This window comes from Triturus cristatus, chromosome 4_1, assembly GCF_964204655.1.
Source record: "Triturus cristatus chromosome 4_1, aTriCri1.1, whole genome shotgun sequence".
NCBI lineage: Eukaryota > Metazoa > Chordata > Amphibia > Caudata > Salamandridae > Triturus > Triturus cristatus.
In genome coordinates this window covers 41603083-41624484 of record NC_140585.1, presented here as the reverse complement: position 1 = coordinate 41624484, position 21402 = coordinate 41603083, and the positions used below count along the sequence as shown (strand labels likewise).

The 21402-nt window shown below is 49.9% G+C and overlaps 1 protein-coding gene across 3 annotated transcripts in view; it reads left to right on the top strand.

Annotated features, from left to right (window-relative positions):
* Positions 1–21402, top strand: part of CD5 (CD5 molecule) — a 139410-nt gene that overhangs the window by 112991 nt on the left and 5017 nt on the right. For all 3 annotated transcript variants that reach the window (XM_085651454.1, XM_085651456.1, XM_085651455.1), the window contains one exon: positions 3231–3341. In XM_085651454.1, coding sequence (XP_085507580.1) covers positions 3231–3341 — 111 coding nt within the window. The remainder of the gene's footprint in view (positions 1–3230; positions 3342–21402) is intronic.

Below are 21402 nucleotides of genomic sequence, written 5' to 3'. Positions count from 1 at the left end.
CCCTTAGGGGGGTCAGACTAGCTTTGGGCAACCCAGCCAACAATTCCATATTCCACACGGGAGATCACTAGGGACAGGACTGCAAGTTGCAGGTCCACAGGAGGTAGGAGCAGCTGGATTTTCCTTAGCGTGTTGAGATAGTAGTTGGCTCCCCTAGTTGTTGCGCCAATATGTTCTTGCATATTTAGGTGTTTGTCTAGCGTGATGCCTAAGGATCTAGTGGAATCCACCACATGAGGATTGCCGTTGAGGGCCTGTAAGATGTTTGAGCCAGTCTTGAATGAGTATGAAGTGGGTGGGTTGGCGGCGCAATCAGGAGGAATTCAGTCTTGAGAGTATTAAGCAAATGGTGATTGTGAGTTAGGCATTGTTGAGTGTTCAGAAGAACACAGTTCAGCTTTGATGTCTTCCAATGAGGCCATTTTCATATAAAGTTGCGTATCATCAGCGTACATGTGGTATTGTATGTTTGAGCATTTCAGGATTTCAGTGAGGGTCTCCATGAACAAGTTGAAGAGTGTTTGGGAGAGTGTGGAACCTTGGGGCACTCCAATTGAAACTGGTGTACTCTTAGCGAGGAAACGATTCACTTTTATTCTTTGCGTTCTGTTCTGTAGGAACGAGGAAAACCAATTTAAGACCGGACCCGCTATCCCCATCCTTTTTTCCAGAAGATCAATCAGGTTTTCATGTTTGACCCTGTCAAACGCTGAGGATAGATCAAGAAGGATAAGTAGACATGGCACATTTTTGTCGAGAATACTCAAGGCATCAACAATGTGGGTTAGGGCCATTTCAGTACTATGTGCTCCTCTAAAACCAGATTGGTATTGGTCAAGCAGCTGAAACTCTTCGATGCGATTGAAGAGTTGTAGGTCCACGCATTTCTCAAAAGGTTTAGCCAAAGTCATAATGTTGGAAATTGGGCGAAAATTGTTAGGTTCAGATAAGTCTACATTGGGCTTTTTTGGAATGGGTGTGACTTGTCCTATCTTTAGGCAGTCAGGAATCCTACCCTGTACGAGCGATTCATGGATAATCACGGACCAGAGTGGGAGGATGGCGGATCTAAAGTCTTTGAAGAGTTTAGCCGGCGTGGGATCATGGAAAGGAATAGAGGGTTTTAGCGACATGATAATTCTTCGAAGGTTGGCATCGTCAAGCAGTCTGAAATTGTTCCACGATGCGTTTTTTTTTTTTGGGAGTAAGCCCTATTCCACTGTAGGGCAGAGCACTCTCTGCAGGTCGATGTAATGGACTGAGCCCAATGAAGCCTACTATGTGAGGCATGTTGGAGTTCTAGTTTGATCTTTCTAGACTTTTCGATAAAATGTGCGGAAAAGACCTCTTCACTAGGGAGAGATATCTTGGCAGCAGATTGAAGGTCAGTTGGATGGTTAGTGTTGTTTTATGATTTCAAAAAGCTTTTTAGGTCTGTTTGTAGCACTGTCAAGTTAAGAGCTAAAGTTTTCAGCTTTCATGCTGCGGATATGTTTTTTATAAGAACTTCTTGCTCTCCAGAGGACGAGTCTGGCTGCAGTGTTCTGTATGGTCTGGAGTTTGCAGAGCAGAGACTTGTTGATTCTGGCATAGAGGGCGTTACCATAGTCCAGTCTGCTGGTTATGAGTGCGTGGGTGACAGTTTTCTTTGATTCGTGGGGGATCCATTTGAAGGTCTTGCGCAAGATGCAGAGTGTGTTGAAGTAGGTGAAGGTGATGGCGTTGGCTTTGACCTGCCAGGTCACGGAGAGGGAGGAGTCTAGTACAATGCCAAGGTTTCTGGCGTGGTTGTGGGGGTGGGCAGGCTGCCGAGGGCAGTGTGCCACCAGGTGACATCCCAGGTGGTGGGGGAGGGTCTGAGGGTGAGGACTTCTGACTTCTCAGAGTTGAGCTTCAGGCAGCTGCTGCTCATCCAGGCTTGGATGTCCTTCCTTCATTCCTGAAAGCTGAATCTGGTGGTGCAGGGGTCCTTGGTGAGGGAGAGGATGAGCTGGGTGGCGTAGGAGACTATGTTTAGTTCGTGCTGTCTGACGATGGCGGTGAGGGGGGCCATGTAGATGTTGAAGAGCGTAGGGCTGAGTGACGATCCTTGAGGCACTGCGCAGTTGATATCTGTGGGTTCGGAGAGGAAGGGTGGCAGTCTGATTCTTTGGGTCTTACCAGTGAGAAAGGAGCAGAGCCATTTGAGGGCTTATCCCCGCATGTCGGTGTTGTGGAGTCTGGTGGCGAGTGTGTGGTGGGAGACGATGTCGAAAGCAGCAGAGGTCGAGTAGGATCAAGGCTGCGATGTGGCCTCAGTCGAGGAGGGTGCGGATGTCATCTGTGGCAGCGAGTAGGGCGGTCTCGGTGCTGTGGTTGCTGTGAAATCCAGATTGAAAGGGGTCAAGGATGGAGTTTTCTTCAATGAATTTTGTTAGTTGGGCGTTGACGGTCTTCTCAGTGGCTTTGGCCGCCAAGGGAAGGAGGGAGATGGGTCGGTAGTTTTTGAGGTCCAAGGGGTCTGCCGAGGGCTTCTTAACTTCTGCGCGTTTCCAGTTGTCGGGGAAGGTGCCGGTTTCAAAGGTGGGGTTGATGGTGCGTCATAGTTCCGGTTCACTCCACCTAATACAAGTCAGAGCAAGGGATATACTTTAAGGACCGGGAAAAGCCCAACACTCATGAGCTCAGAGTGCCGCAGAGAAGCTCACACTGCGGTAAGAGACTTACTACAGCATTTTTCACCCGCGGACATGCTTTGGCGCTCATGTGAACTCAAACTGCACATGATAGGTGGAAATTGTTTAATGAATTGAACCATTCGAAGTTAGTCTTGGTTCATTAGATTACATGGATTGTAGCTCATTTCTGCCATTATAGCAAGGACCCCCACATGCAACTCAGTCTTGAGCCGTTCCAAAAACAGACAATACGGTCTGAACTGCTAGGTGCAAGCAAGGACAGACACTAAGCTGCTCAGGAGGCAGGTCTCTCCCGTCTGCCAGGGGTGTGAGATTCTGGCAGGTGACCTTGAGAGCTGCCCTGGCCTCCTCCTCTGCGTGGTAGTCATACATAGTTCATGTGGTTGAGATCTCTACTCCCCTAGTACAAGGAGCTCGTGGTATGACTGCTGTAAGGAGGATGGACATTTTTAGCACAGGTGGGATTATGGCAATACCTGGCTCTGCAGAATCAATCCATTGAGCCAGTTCATGACATTAACTGAAGGCGTTCTCATTATGTTTTACAACTAGTGTCTTTTCATCGGGATCACGTCACCTTACGGCCACGATCTGAAGATCTTCATAGTGGTCACGAGTACTCCGAGGCCCCCAAGAAGATGTCCTACCTGTCTGCCTATCCAGGTAAGAGGCCACCAAGAGCGCAGAGTTCTTTCCTGAATAGCGCAGAATAACAATAAACAGACAGATGCAGGTAACATAAGAGGGAGACAGTCATATCTTCATAATACAGGTTCTGACACTCCAGCAACAATAGGATGGGTACAGATGCAAAGGGTCCTTATGGCAATGCTGTTTGAGGTCCCTTAACGAGGGATGTTGTTGTGGCTCGTCAGGTATGGACCAGTGGAGCACTCCATATCCTGGGTGGGTTGTCAGAGTCTGATTGTTGCATTACATAGATTCTCATGAATGCACAAGAGATGTGAAACTTAGACTTAAGGAAACATTCCTCAACAACTCAGTGCTTTGCTGGCCACGGGATCTGTCACATTACCTATTAGTATTACTAGCGTTGCTGTGTGACTAGTCATACAGAATCCCCTCTACACACAGCTGTAGTTAGGGATGTATGTTTGCCTGGTTATTAGTTAATCTATGTTTGACTGATTTGTTTAATAATCTTCATAACATAAATAATCTTGACGCAGGAGCTATGCTATGACCATTTTACTCTGCGGAAAACTTTCACCTTTAGTCAGATAGTCAAATAGGATTGCAGAGACGTTGCTATTTGCTGACAATCTGTTCGAATCAAAATAACATGACAGTCAGTTTATCCAAAACCAAATGTATATTTGTTCTGGTTTGACGAATTTTAGAGGAGCTTATCTAGAAGTTGTATGCCTTGGTTTAAACTTGTATATATCTGGGTCACAGCCAATAAGCCTAATTGGAAACAGCACTTCAGTGAACTGAAAAGAGAAGGAAGAGAAACTCTAGGGGCTCAGATAGTTTCAGGGAAAGTAAGTGTTTCGACAAGATGCCCTTTTAAGAGAGCCGGTCTTACAGAGTTCATGTCTTTGGTGGTCTGTTGTGCTCCAGGGTGGAAGCGATATCAACATCATTTCCATTAATAAGGCACCTAGACCCTTGGGCAAGCAGTGCTCCTCAAGACAAGAGCCCAGCTTCCTTTATGGGACTAGTTACAAGCCTGTGTTTTGATGGTTCTCCTAACAAGGAGCTTCAGCGCCGCAGCTCTATGGAGCTGCCCTACAACTCCTTCCAAAGTCTGGTGGGTTGACTGAGGAATGATCTGTCTTCTGGCCTATCCAAGATAACTTTTATGGCCCCACAAGACTTTTAGCACTTGATCTAAGTTCTCCTGCAGCACAGTATGGTGACAGACAGGCCCTCAAGTACCTTGCCCCCGATTATAAACATCTTTATGCGATAGTTAACATTTTAAACTCAAATCTCTCCCTAACAGTGAGTCAATGTAAAACTCCTCTTGCTTCTGCAAGATGTTCCCTGGGAGCTAGCATAGCCATCACTCTTACTGTCGAGTTGGGAAGAACCTGCAGTTTGGTAATACTCTGATACTTCAACCAGCATGTCCTGTTTTACACTAACAGAAGAGCGCAGTGGAGAAAGGCTCTAAATTCTGAGCTTCGCTCTAAACAGCTCACCAAAACACCTCACGGTTTCCGTTTAACCACACTACCATTCCCGGCCCTTAAGGCAGAGCTGTTCGTCTCCTTATACAATGATGGGAACATCCTTATTCAAGCCTCAGACCTGAACCTCAAGGGCTTTGACTGTCTTTTTGAGGATTAAGAACACACTGACTAACTCTAACCCGACCACCCTCCATCAGTTTTCCACTCACTATATCTGCTCCTTCTGGGCCTTACGACGACTCCTCCCCCAATCCTATGTCCCCATCTGTACCTACTCACCGCACTGATCTCTCCAACAAGACGGATAATGTGTATATTACCCACACCCTTAACCCGGACAACCCTATTATACCGCTCTTGGGCTATGGTATGTCCGACCTGAGTGCCCTCCACCAAACTGATGTCCACAGATCTGCTCCTCCTTTAACACTTCTTCCCTCAAATCTCACGTCACCTTTATCACCCACTGCAAACTCCAACAACAGGGGAGCTGGGCACCACACCAGCACTAACAACCAGGACATCACTGTTAGTCTACCCCCTAGGCTCTGGATCTTCCAACTCGAGGGCTCTGGATCTAGCCGCTGCCTCCAGTCCGTTGACCCGTAACCTTCACACACCCTCTCCCGCCTTCTTTGCTACACCTATTGCCTCTGCTAAATCCACTTTGCTCGCTTCTAACCACACTCAGCTCAATCTTGCACCTAATCCGAGGCTTTGTCATGCTAACCCTCCTGCCTTGGGGACGGGGAGACCAGTCTCAAGCAAGACTTTAGCTCCCCCTGTAACTGTGGTAAGGGTCTTACTCAACCCTCCAATAGCCCTCTCGCTGCTGGGTCAGTCCCAGCATCTCATTCTGGTTCAGAGAAGAGGGCATTAACAGGCCCTGCCAGGAGGAGAAGATTGCTGACATCAAGCAGGATCTCCTTGATGTCAAAGAGATCATGCAGAGCATACTACAGTTCTCCTTGAAGATGGAGAAGCTCTGGATTACTCCCCTCTCCCAGAGGACCGATAAATACAATACGCAGAATATGTTCTCCGCGGCTAACAATCACTCCTCTTTCCACTCTCCTCTAAGTTCCAGCTGGAGGTCTAGGCCCCTACTGAACCATCTTTCTAGGCCCCATAGACTCCTGCCTCAGCTATCTGAGGAGGACAATCTCGCCCTTCTACTCTCGTACACTGACTCGAGGACTTTCTCCTCCTCCTACCCTATTCTCAGCATCCCCTCCATCACCTCCGACCCGGATAGGGAACCGAGTGTCAATTACAGAGCGGTTAACAAAGCAAACCTACTCCAAATAACCACCTCTCATCATGAAGTGATCACCTCCAACCATCACATGGGGAGAGGAGTTGGCCTAACGGCTAGGGCGCTCGACCTCGGACCTGGGGAACGGGGTTCGAGTCTCGGTAATGACGCTGAACTTCCTGTGATTCTGGGCAAATCACTTAATCTCCCTGTGCCTAACAAAAAATGAATGTACGTCCTCATGTAACGTAACTGGTGCTATGTAAAGCGCTCTGATACCTGATTGGATTCGGGTCAAGTTCACGCAATATAAAACTCTGCAAAAAAAAAAAAAATCACATCAATGCTACTCAACTGTAGATCAGCTGTGAAACATGTTGCGGATATTTCAGAACTCATCATTTCGCAAGACTTGAACTTACTGATTCTCACTGAAACCTGGCTCAATGATACCTCCTAACCCCTTAAAGCTAAACAACTGACACGCAATATGAGAGACCTCAACATCAAACACCAAAAATAGATTTCAAGCACCCCTCAACATGACCAACCTTGACGATCTCTCTGATCACTACATTAACACTGTCTAACATTCTGGATACTATTGCACCGAAGCAACTCAAAAGAATTCCAGTCAAACAATCCAAACCTTGGTTTAATGGTGCCCTAAATGATGAGCCGTGCAATCTTAGACTCTCAGAGAGGCTCTGGAGAAACACGCCCTCCACCACAAGCCTCACTCAGCTAAGGAATATGAGAAGTACTTACAACAAACACATCCGCATGGCTAAAACTGACCACTTCAGGGCTCAGCTGGATGGAGCCAAAATAGGCCCAAGAAGCTCTTTGAAATCATCAAGCAACAAGCTAACAATTCTTCCAAGTCGAACTCTACTCCCGTGTCCTTGCTCCCTAGTGGGGACGATTTCACGGCTCACTTCTCGGAAAACACAAGAAAAATCAAGTTGGAGCTACTACCTGTCACCCCAACTCAGAGGCCTCCGAACCTCTCCGCATCATCAGCTAAGCTGGCAGAACCTTTGGCAATATCCTCGTTCTGAGATGGTGGCCTAGTATATGCTGTCCACTAGTTAAAGTGGGCACCCTGTACCAGTCCACACGACCCTTATGATGTATGAGGTCAAAGATAACCTTTAGAAAGCTAGTGGTATCTGTGTAGAGCGGCCTTCAGGCGTAATACTGAAGGAATGTAAAGCAGCTTGTTTTACCAGAATATCACCTCCTGAATGAATAAATGAAGGAGAACCACACGTTAGTTATGTAAAAATATGTATTTATTAATACAACACTCCACTATCCTCTACACGAGGCTAGAACACAAAGCACACAATACGTGATCAGTAGAACAGTTGTAAGGAGCCCAATACACAGTGGGCTCCAGGGGGAGACCAAACCATATACTAAAATAGTGGTATAACAATCAAGACTTGACTAGAGACTATGCCTAGTGCATGTAGAATCGCTGGGACCCCATGGAACCACCCCAAGTGATGACACAGGGAACCCACATTGACGGGTGCAGAGAGTAAACACGACCGCGTGCTCCGTACAACTCTATGGGAAAGTCGCGGTTGCAAAGTTAAACTTTAAGGACACTTCTGGGAGGACTTCGAGCAAACCCTTTAGAACTTAAGAGGTTGGAGACCCACCCCACCCGTGGATACCGTAGTACCCGATTTACCTATCCCAAGGGAGCCGGGTGCATAGGTCTGGAATGGTGTCGGAAACTTCCGTCGTTCTCTATGGAAGGAAGTAAAGAAGTCCTGCTGCCGGGAAGGTGAAAAGTGTCCAGTGGAATCCAAGGCTGGATTCTGGAAGGAAGGAAATTGAAAGCAGAGGGCGCAGAGTCTGGGTCACTTCAGAGTGACCAGGGGCTCAGTAGACGAATGCCCACCGATGCCGGGTACTAAAGGTGTGAAGAAGGGATGCTTGACACTGCAGCCACGAGGACCAGGAGACGTCGAGGACAACCAGGAGCCGGAGGTGAGCTGTCCCACGAAGGATGTTGAGTGCGGGGGGGGGGGGGGGCAGTGTCAAGCAGAAGCACCAACATGCCTTGGCAACAGCAACCCACGCAGGAAGGTCAAGCAGGTTACGATTTGGACCAGCAAGGTCCAGGGGAATCACCAAGCAATGGGGAGTCAGGGCATGTCTGGAGCAACCAAGAAAGCCCAAGAACAATCAAGATGACCCACAGGCTGAATGACCAGGAGTCGCGAGGGGACCTCGAGCAAGATTGCAAAGTACCAGCCCACGGAGCACTCTGTGCGAGGAGGCCGGAGTTCTTTGGTGCAAATACTGCTCAGGACTACACAGAGTCCAATGCACAAGCTCAGGAATCGCCAACAAGCATATGCACCTGCAAATTGACACAGTGCACAGGGGTCCGGGTTACGCAGCCCCCCACAAGGGATACTGGTCTCAAACTCGGTGAGAGGGCAGATCAACCTCAGAAACCTTCAGAAACCTACCTCCTGTGTTGCTGACTTCTTCGGAGTCTGCAAGAGCTCAGGAGCAGCAGACCGGTCAGTTGCGATTTAGGTGCCTGCGAAGCAGAGGAGGGACTCCTTCATTCCAAGGGAGATTCTTCTGTTGTCTTTAGTGCACCACTGAGCCTGTATGGGGCAAAGGCACAAACGAATCTTCGGATGGGTAGGGGGACAAAGTCAAGCCCAGTCAAGGTCCAGCGAAGTCCAACGTGCCCAGACGGTTGAAGGTCAGTGGTTTCTTCTTGTAGAATCTGGTCCACGTAAAATCTAATGTCCTGTAGCCAGGTAACCCATTTTATACCCACGGGGGAGGGTTGGACAGAATCAGGGGACCCTCCTAGGGGAGGGGCAGGACAGATGGGTGCCTACATCCATCTCCTTTGTCCAGTTTCATTCCAGAACAGCAGCCAATGGCTCCCAGAACTTGTTTGAGGTGGACTTTGCACAGGGACACCAAATGTGCCCCAGGTGCTGACTTTCAGGCACTCTGAGTGCACCCACCCAGCCCCAATACACTAAACCCTGTCTGGGAAGTGGTCACAACTCCCCGTGACAGGATGCCTATTGTGCTGCCTTCCTCTGCTTGAGCCTGGCTTAGCAGCAGGAGGGCAGAAATATGTCTCGGATTGGCAGCATCCATTTTGTGCAGTCCAGGTTGAGAAGGCCAGCACGGGTTAGACCAGTGACCTCACGAAGCTTGCTTCTGAAGTGTGGAATCATACCTCCCACACCAGTTACTAGTGTGGAGGTATGATTCCAAGGTGTTTGATACCAAACACTATATGTTTCTTTGCAGCCGTTTGAGATCGCATTTACCGCAAGGTGATAATGCACCTCTACTTGTATATCCGGCTGAGTCACAGACAACCCGGGAGAATGGTCTCCAAAGGCTGCAGAGAGGCTCTGTTCATGCAGGGGTACCCTCTCACATAAAACCCAGCACCCTGCCTTCATGATTGTTAAGGCCTGCTATAGGGGTGACTTATACGTTTTAAGTGTAGTGACCATTAGATATAGTGAACTTGTATCTAAAGTAAGAGGTGCATGCACCATCTTACACAGGCTGCAGTAGCAGACCTAGAGTTCCATTTTGCATGGCCTCTCATGGGTGGCACAATACATGCTTCAGGCCCTGGGAGGCCTCTGGGGTACCTATGCCCTGGGTACATGTGTACCATATACTAGGGACTTATAAGGGTACCCCAGTATCCAATCTGGAGTGTACCAAAGTACATGTATGTCAATTTAAGGGAGAAAGCAGATAGACTGGGGTCCTGATTAGCAGGATCCCAGTCAGACTAGTCAAAAACAGTGAGACATCAAGCAACAAGCATTGGCATAGCCAATAGGTCTCATCTTTGGGTCCTTATAAGTGTTTAGGCAGAGCTATTGACTTTGCCAATGTGTTTTTTTTTTTTTTTTTGAAACCTATTATTACAAAATTCAAAAAATATACAAAGATGGGCCTACAACCTTCAGGCCGGCCGCTAGCAAACAGAAGGAGCATATGGTACAAACAATAGCGCGCATGCTGCGGCAAAGGGAAATGCACAGGAGTTAGCAGCGTTGATAGCCACACCATCCAGACCCCACATAACGGTTTCTTTTTGATATAAATAACAACAGAAAACAAATCCACAAGGCAACCCACAATCGGAAACAGCAACATGTGCTCCCCTAGAAGGGGGACCCTACCAATCCATAGGAGTATCAAGGGGGGGAAAAGGTCAGGACAGGGACTAGGTGGACTCAGTGCCCGGTACCGGGGCGATAAACCGGCTAAGGGGACGGGGCCGGAGACGGATCGGGCAATAACGGCGGGGTACAGATTCCCCCGCGGTAGGCGTTCCAGGGGCCCCATACTTTCACCCATGTCCCAGGCTTACCTCTCGCAACATACACCACCTTTTCCCGAAACATGCACCAGTCCATGTTGTCCTTCCAGGCCGAGACGGTCGGCGACCTCTGGGAACCCCACAGTTGGGCAATGTCGCGTTTGGCCACCATATATCCCAGAGTCACCCACCACGTCTGGGGCGCCGAGTAGTCGGTTGGTTCCCACACATTCAGAAGGCATCTCCTCGCTTCAGGCAGCAGCGACACACGCGTAACCACCCGCAGGACCTCATGCACACCACGCCAGAATCGCTCCACCTCCGGGCAGTCCCACAAAATATGAAGAAAGGTCCCCAAAGAACCACACCCACGCTTACACAGCCCGTCCACAGCATAGCCCATACGCAATAGCCTTGGCCCCGTGACGTAGACCCTATGGAGTATCTTGAGCTGGACGAAGCGAAGGCAGGCCGGTATGGCCACCTCTTTCGGAGAGGCCACCGCAGAGACCCAGTCCTCGCCGTCCAGCTCCAATCCATCGGCAACCCATGCCTCACGAAGGCTAGTCAGCAATCCCGCGCGGTCATTAATAAGTTTTTTATAGATTAGTGAAATCGTGCTTTCCGGTACATGTCCATCTAGCACTCTGTCCTCCAGAGGGGAATACTCCGGGATGGAGGCAACATCCGGGAAGACTGAGCATAGCGCATGACGGATCTGCATATACCGAAAGTACTCCCTGTCCTGCAACTGGAATTCCGTCTGCAGCATCTCGAACGTTTTGAATCCCCCCCTAGTCCAGAGATCACCCACCCTGCTGATGCCTATCATGTCCCACCTCTCGAAGCCCTTCGAAGTCCACAGGGTGCCCAACTGCTCAGATGCGTATAGTGGCGACGCCCGGGTCAAACGATCTTTCCACCCCATCGCTACATTAGCCGCGTGCCACACTCGTACCATGACACGCGTTGGGCCCGTCAGACGTGCGTCGAGCGAGCTGGAGTAAAGCGCTCGGTTATAATCACCACCCGGCAGTAACATCTTATCCACTTCAAAGGCCGGGTTTAGAGCGGGCCCGTACAGGCGGTGATTAATCGCAGCCAGCTGGGAGGCCCAATAATACCGTTTGATATCCGGGAGGGCAATCCCCCCGTCATACCACGGAAGCGTCAGCTTCGCCAGGGCGATACGCGGTCTCCCTTCCCAGAACAGGCGGCGTTGCAAACTCTCCACTTCGCGGAAGTAGCGCGCCGGGACGACGTCCATTGTGTTCTGCAGAGCGTACAGGAAACGCGGCAGCGACATCATCTTAAACAATGCCGCCCGGCCGAGCGGCGAGAGCGGCAAGCGCCTCCAACGTGCGACATCCTCCTTCAGGCGCTGGAGGGGGGGAAGCAAGTTCTGACTATATCGGGCCTCCGCATCCAGGGTAATGAAGACACCCAGGTACCTAAATCCCCGTGGGGCGATCTGGATAGGACAGCCCCGCGGAAGGATAGGAGCCTCCCCGGAGAGAACATACACGCACGATTCAGCCCAGTTGATGACAAGGCCGGAGTTATGGCCAAATGAATGCAGTACATCAACCAGTACTATCAGTGATTTACGTGGGGAAGACAGGTACAGGAGAATGTCATCAGCGTATAGGGATACGCGGTCCTCATACTCGGGGGTCCAGCGGAGACCACGGATAGAAAGATGCCACCGCAGCCACTCCGCCAGGGGCTCCAAGGCGAGCGCGAAAAGGAGCGGCGATAACGGGCAGCCCTGCTGCATGCCTCTGCCCAGCTCGAACGGAGCCGATACTCTACCGTTCACGACCACCTGTGCCAGCGGGCCAGAGTACAACAATTTAACCCAACTGATAAACCCAGGGCCAAACCCAAATTTCGCGAGCGTCGCCCAAATATATGGCCATTCCAGTGTGTCAAACGCCATAGTGGCGTCCAAGGATGCCAAGATGGCCGGCTTCCGTATGTACGGGACACGTGCGAGCACCCCATGCAAACGCCGCAGGTTAAGCGCCGTGTTGCTATGGGGGATGAAGCCGGACTGATCCTGGTGAATCAAGTCACATACTACGCCGACCAGCCGATTGGCCAACACTTTGGCAAGAATTTTGGGCTCCACATTCAATAACGATATGGGCCGATAGGATGTGACTCGGTCCCGCGGCCTCCCCTCCTTGTGGATAACCACAATTGTAGCCAGACGCTGGTCTAGCGGGAGGGAACCCGTCGAGTGGGCCGCAAGGAACATAGCACGGAGATGTGGTGCCAGCGTATCCGGTCGCAGTTTATACAACTCGATGGGAAGACCATTAGGACCCATGGCCTTGCCGGAAGCGACCGAGCGTATGGCGAGGGCAATTTCTTCAGAAGTTGGAGCGGCGTCCAACGACACTCTGTCCTCCTCCGAAAGGGAAGGCAGCGCGATATCTCTGAGCAGGGCATGGGAATCCTCTTCAGAGCGGGAGGACACCGGGGAATACACCCCACGGAAATAGTCTGCAAAGCAAGAAACAATTTCTTCCGGTTCAGTGACACACACACCATTCTGTTTCTCAATCAAAGGGACAACTCGACTCGCTCTCTCCTTTTTGTCCAGCCACGCAATCAATTTACCAGCCTTATCACCCACATCATACAGTCTCCCCTGTTGCTCTCTACTGAGGCCCCTGGCCGCCTCCGTGACGAGGGCCTTATAGGCCGCTTGCTTGAGTCGGAGAACATGTAATTTATCATCCGTCACCCCATATTCTAGATCACCCTCCAACTCGGTTATCTCAGCTTCAACACGGGTCACCTCCTCCTGCTCGCGCCTCCGGGAGAGGGAAATAAGGGACATGGCCTCTCCCCGGAGTACCGTTTTAAACGCCTCCCACAGTGAGACCGCCGATGACACAGACCCCACATTCTCGTCAAAGTAGCGCTTAAGGGATTTAACCAGCTCCGCGCGAATGGTGGGGTCACGCAGGTACCAGGGATTAATCGGGGCCACCCTACCCTCTCCCCTCAGAAGAATATCAAAGCGCAACAAGAGCGGGGAGTGGTCCGAGATACCCCGTGCCAGATGGCTCACCTCTCCCACCCTCCCCACATGAGCCGCCGGAACCAGGACATAATCTAGCCGTGAGAGACTACCATGAGCCCCGGAATGGAAGGTGTACTGTAGCTGCGTGGGATGTTTCAAACGCAGACAATCCACCAGCCCCAAGGTATCCAAGAGGCCAGGCAACCACGCCTGGGCCCGGAGGAGATCCGTAGGGGGGTGACGGTCCACCGTTCCGGAAACCACAGCATTAAAATCCCCCCCCACCACTAGAATCCCCTCCGGAAGGCCAAGGAGGAGGCGCCCCAGGTCCGCAAAGGTGGTCGTCTGCAGCCCCGGCGGGACATATACTGACACAAAAACGACCACTCTGCCCTCCATTCTGCCCACCAAGACCGTGTAACGTTCCCTGTCGTCATGGAGCACCTCATCAATCTCCAACGGGAGCGAGTTCTTAACCATAATGCCCACACCCCTTGAACCGGACGTGAAGCCCGAATGGGCCACAAGGCGGTAGCCCCGTCGATTCATAGCACGAAAGGAGTTGCCAATGAGGTGTGTCTCCTGCAGAAAAACTATATCGGGCGAAATTCGCTTCAAGAACTGCAGGACCACACCTCGTTTTATCCTGTCCCCCAGTCCATTAACATTCCAGGACAACAAACTCAGTCCCCTACCCCCCCATCATAAACAGAAGCCATCACTCGTCCCCCAGAGAGCACTTTAGAGCTAACACAATGATACATTTGCCTTGTGGTGTAAACGAACAACACCCCACCCCAACCCACCCGCCCCAACAAAACTCCCCCCTCCCTGCACCCCTGCATGAGCCCGGACAGCCCCCCCAACTTGCAGTGTGCCTGTCGCCCCTATATAATGAAACTAGCTAGACCCCCTAGAGGAGGAAAGAGTACCCCTTCCAGACCCCACCCAACCTCCATGGGAGAGGAAAGAACAAAGACAGAAGCTTGGTCGAAAGTGGCATCATAGTCGTCCAGAGTGAGGACCAATATCAACCCCTCAGTCCCGATCCAGTGGGCCGTCTCCTCCCGCCGCCCCTCCCCCCCGCCATCTCGATCACGATCCCCAGACAGAGTATCCAACCAGTCCCCGGCCGCTTCGGGACGATCAAAAAAGTGCGTGCGACCATCCACCTCCATGGCATATTTTAGGTTCATGTCCCGAAGTCGGCGCTTGGCGCCCAGGAAGCTCGGTCTCTGCTTTTGGACCGCCTGGGTAAAATCAGGGTAAAAGTTCACCTCCATATTTTCCAGCTTAATCGGCCCTTGCAGTCTGGAGGCTTGCAAGATCGCGTCCCTGTCCCGAAAGTTAAAAATCCGGGCAATGAGAGGTCGCGGAGGGGCTCCGACCTTCGGCCTTCCCCCGGGAACTCTGTGGGCCCTCTCCACGGCAAAAAATGTACTCAGTCCCCGAGGCTGGAGATGGGTAGCGATCAGATCTTCCACAAATAGATCCGCCGCCGCTTCCTCCCGTCCCTCGGGTACCCCGATGATGCGGATGTTGTTCCTCCGGGCCCGACTCTCGGAATCCTCAAGGCGCCGATCCATAAGTGCACTCGCCTGACGAAGTCGGCGCACCTCCGTTTGTAGGGCCGCCACCTCAGTCGTGAGGCCCGATGCGGTTTGGGCCAAAGAATCAACCCGGTCGTTGGTCTTGGAGAGATCAGCCCTCACCAGGCCAACATCCACGAGGACCGCGTCGATCTTATGTGCCAGGGTATCGAACCGCTGGCCCACCGAGGCCTTCATCTCGGCAATGGCGCCCATGACGTCTTGCAGAGTCAGATCCGTGGGCAAGTCCGGGGCATCAGAAGGACCCTCAGAGGACTTGTGTGGTCCGCCAGGAGATCCCCTCTGGAGGGTATAGCGGTCCATGATGTTGGCCTGATGTACGGCGCCACGCCGGGTCGACTTGGTCTTTGATCGATCTCCATCTTGTTTCGTGGCCATCGCCACAGTTCTCACACTCGCACCAGCGACGCCGTAGAGGGCAGGCAATCGGGGCCACGAGATCCGGGGGGGGCCACCCCAGATCGGCGGGGTGGGTCACAGCCGGCAGGCAGGCAGGGCCCCCCAGCGAGGCCACACCAACACAAAGAGCTCCGCGATCTCACTCGCAGAGAAGGCGAGGGGGTGCGAAAGTGAAAGTGAAAGTGCGGGGTACGCGACTCGCCAGGCCCAGCCCGCCGTTGTTCACTTTGCCACCAGGTCACCCCCCAGCGCAAATCCGGGGTCCGGCGAGGAGAAGGCCGCAAACTTCAATCGGTGCTCACTCCGGCACCCGAGGTCCGATTTGAGAACGGGAAACGGGTACCACCTCAGCTCAGGCTCACCAACACAGTCCCCTCAACCGAGGCAGGATGAATACAGGATAGATGTAGGAGGTTGCGGAGGTCCTCGGGAGCCTCGCACCTACGCGGCCATCTTGGTTGCGCGCTAGGCTCCTCCCCCCCTTTGCCAATGTGTTTAAGCTGTGCTGTAGAGAAGTGTGGTGCTGTGCAGCATGCTGAAAAGTTGTAATAAAACAGTGTCAGAAGCATGTTTGTTACCTTATATATGACCAAGAAGACATTATGTCCAACAGAACGACCATATTAAAAAATGTATGTACAATAAAAAAATGTCCTGATTTTTCTTTTGTTCTTGCAATGCTGGCAACTTGTTTATGCCTATTCCAATGGTTGTTTGGTAAAGTTTTTTTCTGAGGAGGCATAAACAATTGGAGGTTGAAGGTTGTGAACTAGTACCTGTATTATAACTCTAGCAGCAGTCAGACGCTAGGGTAAAATCAACAGATGGCAGATTCAGAGAGCTGAGCTGGTGTTGAGGTGGTAGTGGTGGTGACTGGTGCTAAGACGATGCTGAGGTGATGCTGAATGATAATTAGGTCTTGCTGAGTGATGCTGCGGTGGCCCCGAGTGATGCTGCGGTGGCCCCGAGTGATGCTGCGGTGGCCCCGAGTGATGCTGCGGTGGCCCCGAGTGATGCTGCGGTGGCCCCGAGTGATGCTGCGGTGGCCCCGAGTGATGCTGCGGTGGCCCCGAGTGATGCTGCGGTGGCCCCGAGTGATGCTGCGGTGGCCCCGAGTGATGCTGTGGCGACGCTGAGGGATGCTGTGGTGGCGCTGAGGGATGCTGTGGTCATGCTGAGGGATGCTGTGGCAATGCTGAGGGATGCTGTGGCAATGCTGAGGGATGCTGTGGCAATGCTGAGGGATGCTGTGGCAATGCTGTGGTGTTGTTGAGTGATATTGTTGTGTTACTGAGGTGGTCCAGAGTGATGAAGGGGAGTGAATAAGAGAGAGACATAAGGTGATAGAGAGAGTAAATGAAGGGGAGAGAGAGAAAGAGGGGGGAGAGAGAGAAAGAGGGGGGAGAGAGAGAAAGAGGGGGGAGAGAGAGAAAAAGAGATAAAGAGGGGCCGAGAGAGAGAGAGAGAGAGAGAGAGAGAGAGAGAATGAAGGGGGGGGAAAAGAGAGAAGATGCAATAAAAATTCATTCATTGCTAAATGCCTCTGCTTATGTCGCCTTGCCCTGTATCAGCTGCTTGTTTCTGAAAAAACGGTGCACGAGGGAATAACAAATGCTATCGTTTAAAAAAATATCCATGTAACATAGATTGTGTCACAATAGATAGCTAATAATAATATTTTAAAGCACATGCAAAATAAAAGACGTGCAGGAATGAATAATGCTAATTTGCCATTCGCGTGCGCTGTAAAGCACAAAAATAAAAGCCGTGAAGGAATGATTAACTAATGCGGATGTGTGTGCGCAGTAAGGGTGCCCTCGAGCGATGCACTTAATTAGGAAAACAGAGGAAAGCCAGATGGCGCCTCTGCGCGTAACTGTGTGCATGACCGCACGCTCTAGGCCACACAAAAAGCATGTGGTTGGATTTTTGAATGCCCACTTACTAAAAGTCTCGCCAGAGCAGCGCAACCGCTGGCTCAGGCGAGACCTAAAAAGTGGGGGTAACAATAAGAAGCAGATACTACTTTTCTATACTCGCCCTTTGGTTGTTCTCTGAAAAGTGACACCTCTTGGAATTCCTTTCTCATCCCAGATGTCACAGAGCTTCTACACAACAGGACGTCCCTTAAACCCTCCAACCATTTCAGTGATCCTCTACCTTATAACTTTTTTAAAGATCTCAACTCAGCCATTCCCCCTCTTTGGTCCAGGATCATCCATGAATTCCCCTTACAGGGAAGGATCCCTGATTGCCTGAAGATGGGGCAAGTTATTCCCATTTCTCAGAAGCCCAACACAGATCTGTCTGATCCTAACAACTTCCGACCTATCACCAGCATCATGACACTAGCTAAATTGCTCGAAAAATGCGTCCACTCGCAGCTATGCAACCACATAGAGAAATATCAACTCCTTGACCCCTATCAGTCAGGTTTCAGAACAGGGCACAGTACTGAAACGGCACTAACTCAAATTGTTGATGACGCCTTGAGATCTCTTGACCAAGATGTCTCTCGTCTCCAGATCCTGGACCTGTCCTCAGCCTGTGATACCATCAAACATGAAAGCCTGATTGCTCTGCTTCAGCACAGGATGGGGCTCTTGGGCCCGGTCCTAAATTGGTTTGCTTCTTTCCTACATAACCGCACACACAGGATCAAAGTTAACCATTCCCTTGCATCCAGTACCCCTGTCATAATCGGAGTGCCTCAAGGATCGCCCACTCTTCAACCTTTTTATGGAACAGCTTACTGTCAATTATGAACCTTGCTAACATTCAGTACCACATGGATGCGGATGACACGCAACTGTGCTTGAAGTTCTCCTCACAAGAGGACATAAAACGCTAAATGCTGCACTTGCACAAACTCAACAATGGTTAGCTCAGAACCATCTTCTGTTAAAAACTCTCAAAACTGACTTTCTACTGATTGCCCCCCAATCACTCGGCACCTACCCTGGACTGGCTTAAACAACTCACTGCTCTTAACTGCACCCCTCATGTGGTGGAAATCTTTAGGCATCACCTTGGACAAACACTTAAACATGCAAGCACACATCAGTGCAGCTATTAAGGGAGCCAACGTTGAACTTAACACCCTTAAGAAAATCATGACGTTCCTCCCCCGCGAAGACATCAGGCCAGCGGTTCAATCCCTGGTGATCTCTAGACTGGAATATGGTCTGGTGACCTTTGCTGGACTTCCCAAAGGTAGCTTAGCCCCGTTCAGAGCCACCCTGAACGCATCGGCCAGACTCATCATGGGCTATAGAAAGCATGACCACATCTCCCCCGACCTTCTGCAACTAAATTGGCAAAAAACCGAAGCCAGGATCCGCTTCAAGATAGCCTGCTTGACCCATAAAGCCATACATCACAACACCCCGGTCTACCTGGCAAATAAGCTTGAACTTTCAGGATCAGGCCGGAACCTAAGAAGTACGTCTACCTTACTCTTGAAACCACCCAGATTCAAAAAGAAGAGATCTTACAATCGTGCTTTCACCGGTCTTACTCCAAGAATCTGGAATGCCCTGCCTCCCGAGATCAGATCCAATCCGTCCACAGCATCTTTCAAAAAACTTGTCAAACGGCTATTCCTGAACGAACTTTAACAGCATTTTCAACAGCTTCGACGTGTTCTCATGCTTAGTCAAACAATCAAAATTCTATTTTTAATCAGAATGTTGTAACATTTCAAAATGTAGTTTTCAAATTCCTTCACACAGAATGTTTTACAGTTTTCAATTTTGATTTTTATACATACATACTTCCTTAATCTGATTGGATATTTAATTTTCTAAACAGTCGCGGCCCCCTTGAGAGGTGTCATGGACCCACAGACCACAGATTAAGGTCTACAGGTCTAGGATATTAAATGCTTCAGAAAGGTTTAATAACATCAACACAGCGGGGGGAGTCTCTATCCAGAACTTTAAGGATCACAGGCAGAGCCTTCAACATGGCAATTTCGGTTCCTCTCCTCAGTCTGAAGCCATACTTCCACTCTTCAAACCCATGATGTGGCCCCAAAAACTGACAAAACAACATTGTAATGGCCTTCTCCAAGACCTTCAAAAGAAAGTGAGTGTGTCTGAGCTGAGATTTTCAGGGTCAAGGCGTCTAGTGATGCTTTCTTAATTAGTGGGGTTATCCAGCACTCTATTTGAGTCGTAGGAACTATCCCTGTAATGAGTCGCTCAATAATTAAATGAGCAATCGTAGGAGTCAAGATTGAACTATATGACTAGAGTTCCTCTGATGGGCATTGCTCACCCCTGCGTACTGTGGGATTCTTATTTACATAATCCCATCAATGTCCTCAAACATAACTTCCCTAAAAGAAAACTTGCGACATTCTTCAGTGGTTACTTAAGCCGAGAATGGCGAGGGTGTTTGTGTAGTGTATCGCCCCTTAGATAGACGGTTTGTGGTATTTTTTGAGGGCTAGGCAGAACCCGCGAAGTGAAATTCCACAAAAACTCCACGAGATTTCTCAAAGTTTGGTCAAAGGGTGGAAAATATGCCTACCACGCTGGCAGCACTGTAATTTAGCACCCATAGTGCGAACAGCACTAAAAGATCAGCACGAATGGCACCACGCGATGCACAAGAGTTCGCAGTCATTCGAACTGATTTTGCTGCCACTCGAGGAGAAAATCAACTGGAGGGGCAGGAAATCCACTCTAGCTGTAGCCCTCTGACCAGGACTGCCCACGTGAGAAGAGTCACGCTAGGGGGCGCCAAATCTCACTGGCGCTTGCATTTCTGCAGCCTCATAGGATAAATTCTGCGCCATGGGGCGACTAGCAAAATTTGGCTAGAACTCCAAATTCTGCCCACCTGGATTCTTTTTCTCAAAATGATCATATGTGCCATGGGACCACTCTTATGGTAGTTTTTCTGCTTCATTGTCTGTCGCCAGAGCAACAATATTCAAAACAATTTTAAAATATCCTCTAGTGAAGTTGCTAGTCTTATGAATTCTAGCTGAAACAGAATTATGCTTGACCAAAAGCAGCCAGATATATTTGTTTCCAGGCACTCTGAGGACAGACAGTGTGCTGTTATCATAAGATTTGTTTTCAACTCTTTCTCGTCCCCTTTATTCGGGTTCGGGTTCCACAATAGTCATGCGTAGCTTTGTCACAGGGGCATACTTGTCCATGAAAGAACATAGGGCCTTGTTATGCAGATCTACCTAGTCCTTGATACTGGACATTATTAGTATAGAACTTACACTTAAACCTGCTCACAATTTATCTGGAGACAAATTTAAAAAAATCCCAAAAGTCAAGGACTGTTGTCGGTTATGACTGGCTTTAGGTACATTGGCATGAACTTCAAATAATATAGTATTATTATCTGACAAACTCACTTCCTGTGCTTTCACATTTTGTTAATTCATCGGAGTATGTTAGGCTTGAAACTAAGATGTTCCCCTATTGTGTGTAGGATTACTGACTCGGGGTGGGAAGCCTAAATCATTCACTCTAGATCACACAATTGTTGTCTGGGGATCCTTAGTGACACTGCACCAGATTGGAATCTCCCTAAACCATCAGTTGAGTCTGAGGTACCATAAGGTCCAGAGTAGCTTCTAGGAATGGTGATCCTAAGGTCTCATTATTATTTGGTGTATTATGAACCAATTTGAGGGTGACCATATCTGCGTCAGAGTGTGGGATTAGTACTGCTGTATACTCGTCGGAAGTCTTTGCTTCTAGAAGTTCACGCCTTTAGAATCTCTCTATGAATAGGTAGATTAGATAGATAGACTATTACTACTCCCCCTGCATCAACGTGAGATCCATCAGCCCTCAAGATATTATTCCCTGCAGGGAAGGATAAGGCGAGAGCAGAGTTTGGTACCACATCTAGTCACATTTATTCATGAAAAGATCTAATTCGCAGTCTATT